The sequence below is a fragment of the Chiloscyllium plagiosum genome, chromosome 27 (genome assembly GCF_004010195.1).
Source record: "Chiloscyllium plagiosum isolate BGI_BamShark_2017 chromosome 27, ASM401019v2, whole genome shotgun sequence".
Lineage (NCBI taxonomy): Eukaryota > Metazoa > Chordata > Chondrichthyes > Orectolobiformes > Hemiscylliidae > Chiloscyllium > Chiloscyllium plagiosum.
Window position 1 is genome coordinate 23,947,860 of NC_057736.1, and position 17,668 is coordinate 23,965,527.

At 40.0% G+C, this 17,668-nt stretch overlaps 1 protein-coding gene across 3 annotated transcripts in view; it reads right to left on the reverse strand.

The window, feature by feature from the left end:
- Positions 1 to 5,598: 5,598 nt before the first annotated feature.
- The window catches only part of LOC122563655 (hippocalcin-like protein 1), a 149,843-nt gene continuing 137,773 nt past the window's right edge, over positions 5,599 to 17,668 (reverse strand). For 2 of the 3 annotated variants that reach the window (XM_043717677.1, XM_043717676.1), the window contains exons 4-5: positions 13,412 to 13,517; positions 5,599 to 7,333 (exon numbers count right to left, since the gene is read on the reverse strand). In XM_043717677.1, the coding sequence (XP_043573612.1) occupies positions 7,236 to 7,333; positions 13,412 to 13,517 (204 nt within the window). In that variant the 3' untranslated portion in view covers positions 5,599 to 7,235. Of the gene's footprint in view, positions 7,334 to 13,411; positions 13,518 to 17,668 lie in introns of those variants that run through there. The other variant, XR_006315685.1, reaches the window with a different exon arrangement.

Here is a 17,668-nt window from a genome sequence, read left to right on the forward strand (position 1 = left end):
GGTAAGACTGTCTAATTACAGTGCTTGGATTGCTTGAGCTACAGTTTACTATAGATCTCTAAATACAGGGCAGTTAGGGAGATCCAGAGCCTGTTAACTGACATCTTACCCCCTCCCCCCCACCCGGCCTCCACTTATTTAGTGTGGGTGAAAAGACTGAGAAACCAATCTTGAAGGAATTGTAACAATTCCGTGATCCAGATCCAATTGGTCAACTTTGAAGTGAAAAATAACCGTCACTTCATGGAATTTTGTTCCTTGTTTATACTCTTCTCCAATGTGTCAAACTGTTTTTTGTTAATCTTAATTGTGAACGTGTGTATATTTGGCTTTAAAGGAGTATAGTTTAAGTTGCATAGCAGTAGATAAGGAATTCTTTTTTCTTCTCCCATTTGTTAAAATTATGTACTTTGGAATAAAATTATTTCCTGTTAATGATGAAACCCAGTGTGAATGGTTACACTGTCTGGCTGTTAATGTCCCGGCGGCAGTTGGAAATGAAGAGGTCGAGGGCAGGTAATAGGCCAGCGCGGGGTGTCCAGGTGGATGCAGTGTGTTGGAGGTGGGCGAAGGGGTCCTCGGAAGGTGGGCGCGAGTCCTGTTTGTAAAAGTAAGCTCGGAGGTGGAGTCGGCAGAAGAAGTGTTCGACGTCATCGCGTGTATTAAATTCATTGATGCATGGACGGAGGGGGATGAAGGTGACCTGGCAGAGTTTTGAATGAAGCGATCTTGTTTCTTTATACAAAAGATTATTTCACTTTTAGGAGATAAAATCTAAAAACAAATATCTGTAATGTTGCAATTTGATTAGGTAAAGCAGTGCCATCAATGATGAAAAACATCAAAGAATTCTATTTGCTGCTTCTTGACCAATTAACTGAACTTTTGAACTGATCTATTGTTTTGCTAATTGAGCCACAGAAACTGCGAATATGTACTGTCAGAAAGATTAGCAGGATTGCAGTATGTCACTACATGTCAGACATCTGCACCTGTTGATGATTCTGTAGAACAGCCAAACTGTAAGAAGGAAAAGCTTTGGTGATCATTTTGCAAGAAAAAAAGGACTATCCAAATATACAGTGAATGAAGTACAATAAACTACAATTAGCAATATGATAAAATTATTACATGATGGAATAAGTGATCACAATTAGAAAAAGAACCATTGCTTACATTCCCACAACTGGCTTTCTTTTTAAGTGCATAAAATTATGCATCATGAGATAAATCCTCAGAGGACTGCCATAGCCAATAATCCTAGTATTTAATAGTGATACAAAGCTGGCGAATTTGGTTGTGATGCTATCACCTTTTTGAGGACACAAGTGTGATTTTAAAAATAATGTGAAATAAGAAGTTTTCTCTTAAGTTATATGCAACCTTGTAATGGAGATATAAATGTCGATACAGGGAGAAATAAAGTCAGATAGTCAGGTAGAAACTTTACTGAAAGGCAAGAGAGACAATTATTGCAGAAAACAAATGCATTAATCATATTAGACTCCTGAGTGGAGAATATAATCCTGTGTTCCACAATTATTTCACACAGTGGTGGAAGGTAATATGAAATAATGTCACATTTCAATATCTATGTATACCATATAGTTTTAGATGCTAAAGGTAACCTTCCCTCATCACTGATAGTTTTCGTGAGATAAATTCAGCCCAATTTCTAGCACCCAATTCACCACAAAATTTATTAACTATTACGCAATTATAAATAAAAGGATATTCAAATACTTTTTCACATCACTTTTCAGAATTCTTCCATACATAGACATTCTTTCAAATATAGGTGGGGACAAGCAAGTAAAAACAGTTAAGATAGTTCACTGCATTGTTCTTGCGTACAAAGAATGTGAAAAGAACATAACAAAAGAGATACTAACAATGTCCTGAGGTTACCACGTACATGGTATACGTGGCAGGTACTTGTGTGACTTGACCTCTGTTGTCTATCTCATACGCTGTAGGCAAGGTTGCCCCGAAGCATGGTACATTGACGAAACTGAGCAGATGCTACAACAACAGATGATTGGATACCGCACAACAATCACCAGGCAGATAAGTTCCCTCCCAGTCAGGGAATACTTTAGCAGTCAGGGACATTCGGCCTTGGACCTTCAGGTGACAATCCTCCAGGGTGGACTTCAGGACAGGCAACAACGCAAAGTAGCCAAGTAGAGGCTGATAACCAAGTTTGGTATCCATGAGGAAAGCCTCAATCGGGACGTTGGGTTCATGTCACAATACAGGTGACCCCACACACGAAACACTTTCTCTCTTACACCTATTCATACACTCATGCAGACCTTCTCTCATACACACACACATGCACCCTCTCACAGGCTTACTCCACCACACTCACACACACACTTTACCAAGCTTGCACACACACAAACACACACACTCTCACATGCACTCACTCTCTCCTGCATGCACACACACACATAAGTCTATGGGGTGAATTTGTATTTGCAGAATTATATTTTCAGATAGTCAATGCAAACAGTCGATCCATATCATATTATGTAAATTTTACTTTGGAAATACAACCAGGCCCCTCCCCCCACCTTACCCCAGTTCCAACCTTCCAGCTCAGCACCATCCTCATGACCTGTTCTAGCTGTCAATCTTCCTTCCCACCAATCTGTTCCACCCTCCTCTCTGACCTATCACCTTTATCCCCATCTCCATCCACCTATTGCACTCTTAGTTACCTTCTCCCCAGCCCCACCTACCTCTGTTTTATCTCTCCACCCCGGAGGTTCCCAACCTCATTCCTGACGAAGAGCTCCTGTCCGAAATGTCGATTTTCCTGCTCCTCGGATGCTGCCTGACCTGCTGTGCTTTTCCAGCACCACTCTAATCTGGACTCTGATCTCCAGCATCTGCAGTCCTCACTTTCGCCTATATTATTCCTTCAGCCAAAGCCATAAGACACAGGTCACAAAAATATTATTTAGGAATATCAGAAATTTCATCTGTCCTCTATAGCTTCTGGTGTTCAGTGGTGTTGGTTGCTTCTATAGGCAGAGTATCTTACCGTGGAAGAGCTGACTCATAGTGCTGCCATTGTTCCTATGAGATGTTAAACTGATGCTCCAACTACTGTCATGGGTGGATGTAAAAGATCCTCTCAATGAACACAATAAAAACAGATTATCTTGTCATTATCACATCATTGATGGCGGAAGCAAATTGACTGCGGCATTACAACAGAACCTATACTTAAAATGTCCTTTAGTTAAGTGTTTTGGAACATCTTGAGGTTGTGAAAATGGAGCTCTTCTGGTTTGATAGTTCCACCACCTGTTGTTAGTTGCAACTTATGGATATGTGCCAGTTTTAATTTTGAGCAGTAAACATTGTAGAGTGAGGGACATTTGGCCAATAGAGATTAAACTTGATGACATTTGCAAGTATTCAAACTTGTAATAAACTGCTATTTTAAATTCTACTGTATTACTTTCTGCGTTCTTGCTAACATTCCTTGTGTAAATAATTGGCTGAATCTTGCTCTTTTTTTGGTGGTGTAATTGCATTGAGATTTTTAGAGGGTTTCTTGCTGTGAGACCAAACAAGATTTCTCATTGTATCTTACCAAACATATGCCTCAATAACTAAAGGCAAAATATCGCAGTTGCTGGAAATATGAAATAAAAACAGAAAGTGCAGGAGAAACACAACAGGTCTGGCACCATCTGTGGAGAGAGAAACAGAGAGAGTTAACACTTTGAGTCTGATGTGTCTCCTTAACTACCTACCCTGGCCAGTGGCATTCCTGTTGTGTTCTTACCCCATGTTACTATGCACCATTTCCAGAACAACTCAACCCTCAATGGATACCTGCTGAAAGACTAGAATGACTGGTATCTTTGCCACATTTGAAAGCCTGGGGTGCACTGGCGTTCCAAAGTTGACTTGCTCAGTGACAGAATCATTCTGATGATATCATAGAAGGGGATGATGGTGCCATGTTTCTGACAGGGACCTGAGGTCCTAGTGGAGAGGGTGGTGCAAAGAAGTGGCATCCTCCTCCTGCTGGATTGGCAGAGGAAGGCATGATATCGGTCCCTTCAGTCTGCTCCGAGGCCTCCGAATAACTGAAATGGCCACTCAGGACTAATATGAGGAGGAATTTATTTACTCAGAGGGTGGTGACTCTTCGGAATCTTCTGATGATGAAGGGTTTGGGAGGCTCAGTTTTTGAGCTTTTTCAAGGTTGAGGCTGATTGAGTTCTATGTATTAAAAACATCAAGGGTCAGGGAATAGTGCAGGAAAGTAGCATTAAAACAAAAGCTCAGTCATGGTGTCATTGAATGGGCAGTATTGGTCTGGACTGGACTGGGAAGATGCAATAATCACAATGGTATAGTGGTAATGTCACTGGACTAGTAGTCAAGAGGTCAAGGCGAATACACTGGGATTTAAGTTCAAATGCTCCCATGGCAGATTGAATTCTGCCAATCAATTCAATTGATTAAATTTTAGGAATAGGCCACTAACTTTTAAACTAAATGCTCACCAATGCCTTTTCAAGTAGGAATTCAGCCATACTCTTTGCCTATTATGGCCTCCATGTTGACTCTCCACTGTATTCTGAGTAATTATGGATGGAAAATAAATGCTGGCCTTGCCAGTGAAGACTACTTACCATAGAACAAGAAAGAAAGAAATTAAGATGCCAATGTTCAAACCAGATGACATCAATGCCACAGACTTCAACAGTGAATGATGGGAAGGCCTGATGTGTTGGTCTCAAAGGTGAATGGCTCTTCTAGCTCTGTTTGTGGAGCAGTAGGAGCAGGATTGCTGTCCTTGGTCCCTCCAGAAAACCTTCAGTCTGTGTTAGCCCTCCATCCATTCTTCAAATTATGACCGATGCACCCTTGTCAATGCTAGGAACTGTATGCTATTGGCTCCTGACTGAAATTTTCTATAGCTAGCATCACATCTGTGTACTGATTGTGACCCTGTCACTGTTTCTGTGACCCCTATTAGGATCATGAGCTGCAATGTGAGAATTGCTGCCACCAGGAATTGAAGCTAATTTTCACCTTGTTAGCTCGAACACAAGTGTCAGTGCTGATCACCACCTGGTTCAAAAGGTGTTGAAATCAATCTTTTAAATCCGCAGTCCAACAAAATCATTAGAATCCGCCCATTTATACCAAGCATTAAACATCACTTTGTAACCTCTCCAGTTCAGAATGCTTGGGTCCAATTTGTTTCTGGATAGTGGAATTTTCTGGATTATAGGACTGGAGAATGCCCAATCACAAATGCGTGCACAAGAAAATATGTTGATATAAATATTTACGTGAAAAATAAAATGGTGATAAAACATTACAAAGCAGTAAAACAAAAATGTTTCACTTATCCAAACTAGCTAAATTTCTAGATGGCTGACATTTCTGAACAATAGATTTCCAGACTGGAGAGGTCACAATGTATTAGGTCCAGGTAAATAAAACATAGGACAGAAATCTCATTGACTTTGAGCTAAACCCTGTTAAGACACTGCTTTTAATAGGTAGAAAATCAGTCTGAATTCCACTGAAGTGGGAGAAAAAAAACATTTCAATTCCTGCTTTAAAACAATGACATTTTAATTTAGATTAATATTTGAAGATGAATTACATCACCACAATTTTTTTTAAAAATACATTTACTTTTCATTACAACAATCCCCTTTACCATGATTTAATATGCACTGCTAATGGCTCCTCCAGATCTGAAACCATGTAACACACCCCTGCTATAACAGATATTGTGTACTTATGGGGAGGTTTAAGTATATATCCATTTCAGTTCTGGTCTTGTAACATTGTGGGTTGGTAACAGTTTCAGGCAGGAGCAGACTGAAGGTTTATGTAGCCTATCTATCCAAAGTATTCCCTTGTGCAGTTGTAACAGCACGGACGGTGCTGGGTTATGAATATTGGCTATACTATAGAGTAGAAGTGAGGTATACCATGATTATCCAGTACATAAATCAACCTTATTTATGACTTTACACACTTGACGGTGTCACTTATGCATCAAAGGCAAGAGTCAATCACCACGTAGTCTAAAAACATTGCAAACAGGACTTTTCCATTAGGATGACCTATATAACGCTATTGTACGGCACTTAAATCCATAGAGACAAGGACAAATCCAGTCTTGTCAGACTTGATATACTCAAACAACATTTTTTGGGGGGAATTTAAACTGGAGCAAGTTGATCCTTTTCCTCCACCAAAACACTCCACACCTGCACCCCAATGGTAACTGTTTCCCCCTTTTCACCATGAGGTGAAATGGAATCTTGGAGATTAGTCACATTTTTAGTTTGACATGAGATGAAGGAGAAAATAGTACTTTTCAACAATTTTAGACAAGTTCATGTTGGTTTCTGTTTGCCGTGAAGTAATTGGTTCACAAACCATGCTTTGGGAAACTGCTGAATTTAAGCATCTTCAAAAAGGGATCTAATTAACAATCTAATTTTTAACACAGTGGTGCTTGATTGAAATGGGCATTGTATTATAAAGTCAAAGTTATAGTCAGGGTACATTCTGTATACATGTCGACAATCTCACTGAAAAGGTGGGAGCCACTCAAACATTTTGCCCCAGCTTAAACCTCATCTCGCAATCATATTTGTGATATCTCTCCTGCTTTCTAAACATAAACTACATGTCCCACAGTGAATTGGGGCTCACTGAGTGAAACTGCTCATGAAGAAAAAAATTCACATGCAGAGCAGTTTAGATCATTACAGGAATTGTAGTTGTTTTAGGTTTGCAACACAAGAGCAAAAACTAGAGCAGCTACAATGTACTTGAAGCATGTTCACAAACTCCCATGTATGGTATTAAAGGGAGTAGCATCTTTACATTCGTAATGTCTTTTTTGTATGTTTGGATTGTAGGCCAATGTTGAACATGTGCATTACATTTGATTCATAGTGGAGAACGTTACGTACTGCCCACTAATGCCCTGAAAGTGTTGGCATGCTTGATGTTCCACTGTACAGAAAACACAAAAGTGACAATGCAGTGACTAAAAGCTCCTTTGAAGACAGATTGGGTAGAATATGCTATCCATGTTAGTCAAGCACTCTCTTATGGCAGGAGGATCAATTCATGATGAGATGGAGGTCAGACAAAGGGTTGGCAATCCAGCTGGAATGAAAGCTCGGTCCTTTACTTCAGGCGATCAGTGTTGATACTACCATGTCCCCTTAGAACTGAGATGCACTGCTTGGGTCGCATTGTAGTAATCGTACAATGGATGGGTCACTCTTGGCACCTTTAATGAATTCTTCAAGGGACAATTTACCTGCAAGACAGTTGTAAATAGGAAAGGGGTGCATTATCAAATTAATGTTCAGTTTTGAATGTTACAGATAGTTTTACAGGCAGCTTGTGAAAATGGAATTTCTCACTCAAGTCTAACGAGAGAAAAATCAATTCATTTCACATCAATTTGTTCTCTTCTACTCAGTGCCTACTACTAATGGACAAATAATTGATTGCTATAAGAAACTCAAGAGATTGGTGATGAGCAACTGCTGTTAGGGACTTATTTGAACTCCAGTAACTTTGAAAAATAAAAACTTTTGAACTAGGAGAAAGAAAGAAATAGGTACAGAAGAGGAAGTTGATTTGTGAGAAAGGGTGTAGAATTTCTACTTTGTACTGATCTCTACTTTTAAGTTAACCATACAAGAGAAAGGATAAAGTAATTGAAGTCACAATATGTAAAATAACTTGAAGGTAAGTTAAGGTCTGGCAGGGCAGCTTAGCCAAGCAGAATGCCTGCCCTGTGCCATTTGGGTAGTTGTGGACACTTATTATAGAGTCATGGAATCATAGAAATGTACAGCATGGAAACAGACCCTTTGGTCCAACTCGTCCATGCCGACCAGATATCGTAACCTAATCTCCCATTTGCCAGCACTTGGCCTATATCCCTCCAAACCTTTTCTATTCATGTTCCTATCCAGATGCCTTTTAAATGCTGCAAGTGTACCAGCCTCCACCACTTCCTTTGGCAGCTCTTTCCATATGCGCACCACTCTCTGCATGAAAAGGTTGCCTCTTAGGTCCCTTTTATATCTTTCCCCTCTCACCATACACCTATGCCCTCTAGTTCTGGACTGCCCCACCCCAGCGAAAAGACTTTGTTTATTTACCCTATCCATGTCCCTCATGATTTTATGAACCTCTATAAGGTCACACCTCAGCCTCCCACGCTCCAGGGAAAACCACCCCAGCCTATTCAACCTCTCCCTATAGCTCAAATCCTCCAACACTGGTAACATTCTTGTAAACTTCTTGTGACCCAGTGGAGTGAAATATTATCAATTGCACAAACTTGAGCAATGGTTAGAGTCATTGAGGTGCACCTGTAAGGCAGAGGATTTTGCTGATAGCATGTTCAGAGAGGTGATCACATTGTGATTTAAAAGCATATAAGTGCAGGAATCTCCAGCGATCACTCACTAGGAATCTCCAGAGATCACTCACCAACCAATCTTTCATTCTGGATGGTGAGAGTGATGGATCTTTATAGGAGTGCAGCGAGAGTAAAGCCTGTGGGACCACAGGTGGCCTAGACGTACAGGAGGAGAGGATAAGGAGTGGAATGGCAGAAAGATAAGGGACCCTTTACTTACAGAATAGACAAAGGTGACTTAATGACACCAGGATGGTTTGTTGCCCCCCCCCCCCCCCAGCGCTAGCATCAAATACATTATAGAACGACTGCTAGAGTGAGGAGGAGGAGGAAGGTGAAAGCCAGAGATCATAGTCTACATTGATGTTAATGACATAGATTGGAAAGAGGGATGTGGTCCCTACTTTGAAATGTAGGGATCTAGTTAGGAAGCTCATAAGCAAAGCCTATAAAGTAATACCCTCTGGATTACTCCCAGTGCCATGTTTAAGGGAGTACAGAAATAGGAGGATAAGAGAGATAAATGAGTGGCTGGAAAGATGGTCCAAGAGGGAAAGTTTTAGATTCCTGGGATACTGGGATTGGCTCTGGGGAGATGAAAGTAGTACAATTGGATTGGTTGCATCTGAACAAAGACAGGACCGAGTTTCTTATGGGTATTTTGCTTATGTTGCTGGAAGGATTTATATTCATTTAACAGAGGTGTTGGAACCAGGATAATATGTAAGAAACTAATAACTGGGTGTATGGAATACTGGGAGACGTAGGTAACAGAGATGGAGAAGAGGTTTACAGGAATGGTTCAAAGGATGAGACACTTCAATTATGAGGAATAATTGGAGAATCTTAGACTGTTTCCCTTGGAGAGCACAGAGCATAGAGAAGGCTTTCAAAATAGTGAGGAAGGTGGACAGAGTCACAGGGGGAAATTCATGGAAGAATCAGAATCAAAGCAATTTGCAAAAGAAGTGAATGGGAGGTGAGAGAAAAAACAACTTTTCACACTTATGGATCTGAGATATAGAATGTACTGCCTTGATATGTGGTGGAGGCAAGTTTAAATAAAGGAATTGGCTAACTATTCAAATAGAAGCAATGTGCAAGGTTAGGGGAAAAGGCAGGAAATTGGCACTAAGATAAAATGCTCAGCCAACCAATGCAAGGCACAATGATTCAAATGGCCTCTTTGTGCACTGTAACAATTCAGTGATTCTGAGTTAACAATGATGTCTCAAATGTTTATGCAAGCATATTGATGTGTTATCCAAATGTTAGACCAGACACTTATGGGCCTGTGAATATACTTTTGTACATAATGGTTAGCGGTGATAAATGTCTGATTGGTTTCTCCATATCCATTCCTGAAGAAGGGCTTATGCCTGAAAAGTCGATTCTCCTGCTCCTTAGATGCTGCCTGACCTGCTGTGCTTTTCCAGCAACACATTTTTCGGCTCTGATCTCCAGCATCTGCAGTCCTCACTTTCTCCTCCATATCCATGCCCAGTTTCTTATGATACAATTGATAACTTAAGCATTGCAGCATGTGGTAGATCAACAGGAAAAGCTATTTTGATTCAAAAGGTAGTAGCCTTCTTAAGGCACCAAGAAATGCCATTCAAATAAATAAGAGACACAGATGTGATGTAATGGTTGGGATACTTAGTATTTCATCAAACTCTGTTTTCAAGAAGAAAGAAAAACAGATTTGAGACTTTTATGATTAAAACCTGTCCCCGACATATTTACCATGTCTGAGAGAGCATGCTGGATTTTTGTGGCATCAAGAGGAAAACACAAGCTTTTAAAATGGCAGTTTGAACCCATATTGTCAAATTCAATCTCCATTTATAACAGGTCATAGTTTTGATGGTAGGAAAGTGGGGCAGGCTGCCATTCATACAGGAGGGAAACCCAACTACAGCAGGACATTTTGAATGTAGCTTTGGGTTCAGATGGGCCTGGCATTGTTGTTGGTCCAAGAGCTTTAATCTCCAATATGGGAGTCACAAATTCATGGAGCAGATCCAAGTGCTCTCAAAGGATGGTTAAGATTTAATTGTCTTTAATTGTCTCAGTTTTTAAAAAATTAAGTTGTTAAACTAAAATCAGCAGCAGCTGTCAGAGATTGAAAACAAAAAAATCCCTTTGCTGGATTCCATTGATTGACAGGCCAGCTGGTGCAGCATTTAATCAGGCAGTTTGACAAGAGTTCTTTAGCAACATTTTATTACTAACTTAGTTGGACATGGACACCTCTATGGTGAGTGGGATTGGGATACTACCTTTGCATCACAATAACCCATGCCAAGTGTGTTTTGTCAATTTATCTCCAAGAGCTATTCATCAATGAATGTTTGGCTCATTTTCAAAAGCTACAATTATCTCAGCTCTTAGTTCACAACACAATTGACAGTTTAAATAGGCTATTAAATGTTTATCGGCATGAACATTTTTTCGTTTTCAAACAAAATATTTGAGGAGATTGATGCTTCTGTGAATTTTTTTCATGACGAACTTATAGAGTGAGAGATACATTAGATTTTTAGAATCTTATCTTTTTCTATCTCCACAGCTCCTGAGGTCTGGCCATGTTGAATACTGGGTAAATAACTGTGAAGTTGGCACAGAGGATACTGTGGGCCATGAGTTGGCATGAAGGGCATGAGAAGCCATAGGTCAGGGATGAGGGTATGTGGATGGTATGAGCTAACTGGCCTAAAGTTTTCTAGAACAATGAGGATAAAAATTCCAAAGACCTGAGCTGGGCCTTCTCCTCAACACTGAATTTACCAGTTTCCAAATCTCCCCTCCCCCACTTCATCCCAACTTGGCACTGCCCTTTTGACCTGACCTATCTTTCCATCTTCCTTCCCATCTATCCATTCCACCCTCCCCACTGACCTATCATCATCACCTCCTACCTACAACCACCTATCACTATTTCATCTACCTTCCCCTCAGCTCCACCCTCAATCCCCTATTTATCTCTCAGCCCCTTCCCCCCTCCAGTCCTGATGAAGGGTCCAGCCTGAAACATCGATTCTCCTGCTCCTCGGATGCTGCCTGACCTGCTATGTTTTTCCAGCCCCATACTTTGACTCTTCTAAGCATGTCACCTCAGTACGTATCCACACCTATAGTAGCCAATGCCCTGTTTTCAGGGTCAATTGGTGAGACTTCATTCAGACCTAGCCTGCCCAAAGATCTTATGATTTTAGGCATTTTTAAACTGAAATAGGTCATAGAGTCATAGAGATGTACAGCACAGAAACAGACCCTCCAGTCTAACCTGTCCACATACCCTAACCTAATCTAGTCCCATTTGCCAGCACTTGGCTCATATCCCTCTAAACCTTCCTATTCATATACCCACCAGATGCCTTTTAAATGCTTCAATTGTACCAGCCTCCACCAATTCCTCTGGCAAGTTGTTCCATACACGCACCACCTTCCGAGTGAAACTTTTGCCCCTTAGGTCCCTTTTATGTCTTTCCCCTCTCACCCTAAACCTATGCCCTCTAGTTCTGGACTCCCCCACTCCAGAGAAGAGACTTTGTCTATTTATCCTCCTATCCACGCCCCTCATAATTTTATAAACCTCTATAAGGTCATCACTCAGCCTCTAACGCTCCAGGGAAAACAATCCCAGCCTATTCAGCCTCTCCCTATAGCTCAAATCTTTCAACCCTGGCAACATCCTTGTCAGTCTCTTCTGAACCCTTTCAAGATCCAGTTAGTCAGGAAATTTCTCGACCCAAGCTACCTGCCTCAGTAACTAAATTCTGTCTCAGTGCGTTTAAGATCAACAAAAGTTATGTAGCTTTCACGAGAAATAAATCGGCGCTGTTCATGTCATCAAGTCTTGCTTGAAAGACTAATCTGACCAACAGAGTAAAATAACTTGATTAGATTCAGTGACAAATCCATTCACAGAAGCCAAGTGAAGCAGCACAAAAAATATTAAGAACCTGCAAGGGAAATGGTGTAAATGGCTGGTGTTACGTTCATCTTCCAAGTTGAATGCAAGGAAGCATGTTTGGGATTGATTTACTTGGTGTTGGACTGCTGTGGACAAAATTAAAAATCACACAAAGCCAGGTTATAAACGTGTTGGACTATAACCTGGATTGATTTGTAATCCCCATCAGGCAACTTTCAAAATAAATCTGGGTAGGACGGTTTTAAATGTAAAAAAATCATCGAAAAGTATAGTTAGAATAACCCAAACAGAAAAAAACGAGAATGCGCAATTTACAAAAGAAAAAAGGTATAGAGTAAGATGGTGCTATTACTTCAAATAACATTTGTGCAAAATGAATAAAAAACAGATGAATTTATTACTGCAATATTAATGTTAACAACATGGCATGACTAAAGTGGAAACCATTTGTGAAATATTTTAACTCACTAGCTATTGCGTTTACACTAACTTCCCAGGTATGAAATTTTACCTAATTAGTAAATAAGATTCTATTATTTGGCAATTATGTTAGTATACAATGCACAGAAATGTGATATGAATCTGTTAAACTATTGCTGAAGATCATGAAAAAATGGGCTGATTCTCACATTACTCGAAGATTGCAGCTCATGTAATGTCACGAGGCTAGGGAGTCAAAAATCCCAGGAGCTTCTATCATGCAAAGTTAAAATTAGCATTATAATTATCTCTAATTTTAAATGAGAAATGATAATTAATTTTAATCTTTAGTTCATCTCATTAGACTTAGAAGTTTACAGTTTTTTTTAGAGAAAGTTTATTTGGCTTTACAATTTCATGCCTTTGTACCAGCAAAGTGCAATGAAATATTATTCTTTATATAATCTACTACAGTCACAGAGGCAAAAAGACATAATGACAGGACAATGCCACAAGTTCTTAATGTCTCAAAAGGCAGGGTAGACAGTGAAAGTTGAGAGGTTTGCCTGAAACATGATAAGGAGCAGTTTGATAATTACCATCATTATTTGTATCCATCTGCCTAAAGATTTTATCTGTTCTTTTCTCTGGTGTTGCTTCATCTTCAGGCATCTTCATCACAGTGGACACCATCTTGTAGATTGCCTGTCAAAAATAGGAACATCCAATAAATGGGTCAAAGAATATTCATCTCCCCATATATGGTCCATGCTTCTTTTCACTTAGCTTCCCAATTTGCACAATTTAATATACTAGTGAATTAGTTATAGCTAGAAACATGGGGATAAAATAATGTTTCATTTACAGTCTGAATAAAATATATTTCAAATACCTTTGCTGTGATTTTACAGCATTAACATGAATGGCAATTCAGAGATGCATATGGTGTCAATATGGACAATTAATTCTGTGAAGTGCATTACATCTTTAACCACTTTTCTTAGAAATCTGTCATGACGTTAGTTGATAACCAAGTCTTGGAAATTTCATCACAGTTTGAAATCTGCAGCTGTTAGTTTTCAGCCATGCAACCACCTCCCCTCAGTATCCTTACCAACAATCTCTCCTGCCATGGGTTACCCAAACTAAATGTACAGTGGCACAACACCTGTCCAACTGAAAAAGAGAAAAAGATGTGTCTGTGTCTCTATCTGGGTGTTCTTCAGTGTGAGGATGACATTGCTAATGGCAAGAAATTGCCTGTGGAGTCCTTCAAACGGCAGAGGCGGTTATACTGCAGCTATCACATGGCTATGGGTGACCAGCAATCTCTCCTCCTCAGTCATTTTGGATGGATCCATATACTCAACCCGTGTAGCCAACTTATGTGGCATCAAGGCCTAAGGTGAGACTTGAACCCAGAGCATCTGGCCCAAGGTAAGAACATTACCACTGCACCACAAGACTGCCTCAGTAAATAAGAAAAATAAAAATAAATGTAGCATCTATCAGAACATCTCAAAACATTTACAGATAATTATTTTTAAAATTCCTGAAAGGTTGACAGACATAACTGAAGGGTTTCTCTGAAAACCCAAAACGATGCGTTTCAATGCACAGGCAATGACAAGTGCATGGCTTCAGAAGTACTGAACTGTAAATCCTAATTAATCTCGACAACTTATAAAATCCTGGAAAGTAATTAAGACAATAAATGAAAGTGAGATGTAAGATTAGATTAGATTAGATTAGATTCCCTACAGTGTGGAAATAGGCCCTTCGGCCCAATAAGTCCATACCGACCCACCCAGACGCATTTCCTTGTGACTAATGCACCTAACACTGTGGGCAATGTGGAATGGCCAATTCACCTGACCTGCACATCTTTGGACTTTGGGAGGAAACCCATATAGACACAGAGAATGGACAAGCTCCACACAGACAGTCACCCAAGGCTGGAATCGAACCTGGGTCCCTGGTACTGTGAGGCAGCAGTGCGAACGACTGAGCCACCCATGCCACCCATGTAAGATGCATGATTTATATGTCATCATTTATTTCAAACTTTGGATTTTGAACTAGCGGCACATGATTTTGGTCTCTTTGGATGAGTGGGTTTAATTATGAACTTTTCAGTATTTCTGGATCCATGAGATTTTTAAACCTGTCTTAAAGAGGATACCCCTGGGTGATAATGGGAATTTGTTTACACTGGAAGAGTCTTACAAGTGGGTAAAGCAAATTATGAGGAACATTACCCTGTGTTCTATTTGAAAAGGATTTTATTTTCCAAGCTTAGGGGAAAAAAAACATTATCCAGAAAATGTTTGGTTTCTTCAGTCTACAAAGATTCTGTGAAACAGTTTCACCTAAAGAAAGTAGATAGGTTACCTCAGAGTAACAACTTCTGCTTGGAAGTTCCAGAAGAGAAGTGTTCGGTTAGAGCCCTGAAAAGATTATTAAACCTTCTCAAGTTTGATGCTCAGTTGTGTGACCAATCAAGGGTGAATCTATGAAAGTCTCAAAAACCAGGAATTGAGAGAAACAGTTAAGTCAAATCTATTGACATGATGGTTCATGTCTCTATTTTCCACTGGTGTTTAGGTGCTGTAAAGTGAAGGTATTGGGATAGATAGGAGTATATTTTACCCTGTATTTTTAACCTTTCAAATTGTGTTATATGTAGAGGGTTTGGTTCATTCAATTTTATCTTCATTTCTTTTGCTCAATAAGCTTCTCTTGGTGCCACTCTGTCTATCTCTCTGTCCCAAAAAGTAAGAATCTTATGTCGCTAAAAGAATAGCTAAAAATATTAAAATATACAGGATCCTTAAGGATCTTGACAGGGTAAATGCTGAATGTTTCCCCTCATGGGAAACAGTAGGTGCAGGCAGCATAGTCTCAGAATAAAAAGGTGCTAATTTAAGACCGAGATAAGGAGGAATTTCTTCTCTCAGAGGGTTGAGGGTCTTTGGAACTCTTTGCCACACAGAGCTGTGTGAGCAGAGTTCTAGTGCATATTTAAGGCTGAGATAGATAGATTCCTATCAGTTGGGGAATCAAGGGTTATGGGGAAATATAGGTTCAGCTATGATCCTATAGAATAGTGGAGCAGGCTTGAGGGGCCAAAAGGCCTACTCCTATTCCTATGTTTTAGGTCTTAATACATCACACAAGTTCACTCCATCTTTCACTTGCTAAACTCTCCTAGTATTTTAGCTAAACAGCAGGTTCTGACTGTTACAAGTAATTTTCATATGCCTGATCTTCCCAGCTGGATCACAGCAATATGCAGATAATCACATTTGACTTCAGCAAGCTTTGATAATGGAAACTGGTGAACACATGATACCCCTTTATTAAACATACCAAACAATATGCTTACTATCTCCATGGTGACCAGAATACAAGGCTCAGAATAAGGTTGAAGCTGAGAATTTAGCTACCTTGAGGAAGTAGCTTGAGAAAAATCGGTGCTCGAGTCCAGAATGTGAAGGGATGGTTTGCACTTCCCAAGTTTGTTCAGGCAAATTGAGTTCTGAGTGTGTCCCTTGCCAGCAAAAGCAACACAATCTCCACCAATGGTAAGAGTTAAACCAGATGTTGTTGAACCTGTATTTGAACCACTCAGACTAGTTTTGTATTAGCCTTGGGGTTTTAGTGTCAGAAATTCTGACTTGAACCATATGCTTCTGTACTCTGCTCTGTTCGTTTTGTTTCCATTTCTGTTACAGTATTTGATCAGATTCCTTTCTACTTGCTGGAGCAAGTGGGACTTGAACCCACACCTGCTGACCCAAAGGTAAGGACACTACTGCTGACCCAAAAGAATCTCAGCAGTTGCCTTGTAGAAATTTTTTATTAGCTTGCTCAGACATGCTATGACACTAGCACTGTACCACAAGAGCCCTTAAGTCATTATTTGAATCAACCCAATTTGGATATGTTACGACAGACAGAAAATGCTGAAGAAACTCAGCAGGTCTGGCAGCTTCTGTGGAGAGAGAAACAGAGTTAATATTTTGAGTTTAGTATAACTTCTTCTGAACTATAAGATGTTGCAAAATGTTTTTTTAAAAAATACTTTTGATGGGGCCAGTAGGGGGATCAGATAGTGTCAATGTCCAGTGCAAAAGTCAAAGGGGTGGTTAATAGTGGTTCAAGGGAAAAGGAGACATAAAGTGGATGTGAAGTAAGGTTTTTAGAGTGAGAAAATTGGTCCTCTGTACAGGGAGAGACCGATAAAAGACAAAGGTGTTGTTGAGAGGTGGTGGGCGGAATTGAGGGGGAGCAAAGTGACAGAAAGCAAGAAAAATGGAGAACAGACATAATGCAGTCAGTTTGTGAAGTTATTGAAGACAATATTGAGACCTTGAGACTATAAAGTGCTTCAGTGAAAAATGAAGTGTTGGTCTTCGTGTTTCATTGCACCAAGCCCAAGATAGAAATGTTAGCATGAAGGCAAGGTGGTTTATCAAAATGGCAAGCAAATAGGAGGTCAGGGTCATTCTGATGGACAGGGTGGAGGAGTTCCATAAATCTGTCACCGAGTCTGTGTTTGTAATGTAAAGGAGTCCTTGTTGTGAGCAGTAAATACAGTAGACTAGATTGACAGAAATCCAAGTAAAATGCTGCTTTACCTGAAGTCATGTTGGTATTTCCATAAGACCATAAGACCATAAGACATAGGAGTGGAAGTAAGGCCATTCGGCCCATCGAGTCCACTCCGCCATTCAATCATGGCTGATGCGCATTTCAGCTCCACTTACCAGCGTTCTCCCCGTAGCCCTTAATTCCTCGCGACAACAAGAATCTATCAATCTCGGCCTTCAACTGGACTTCATTGAGTTGTAGAA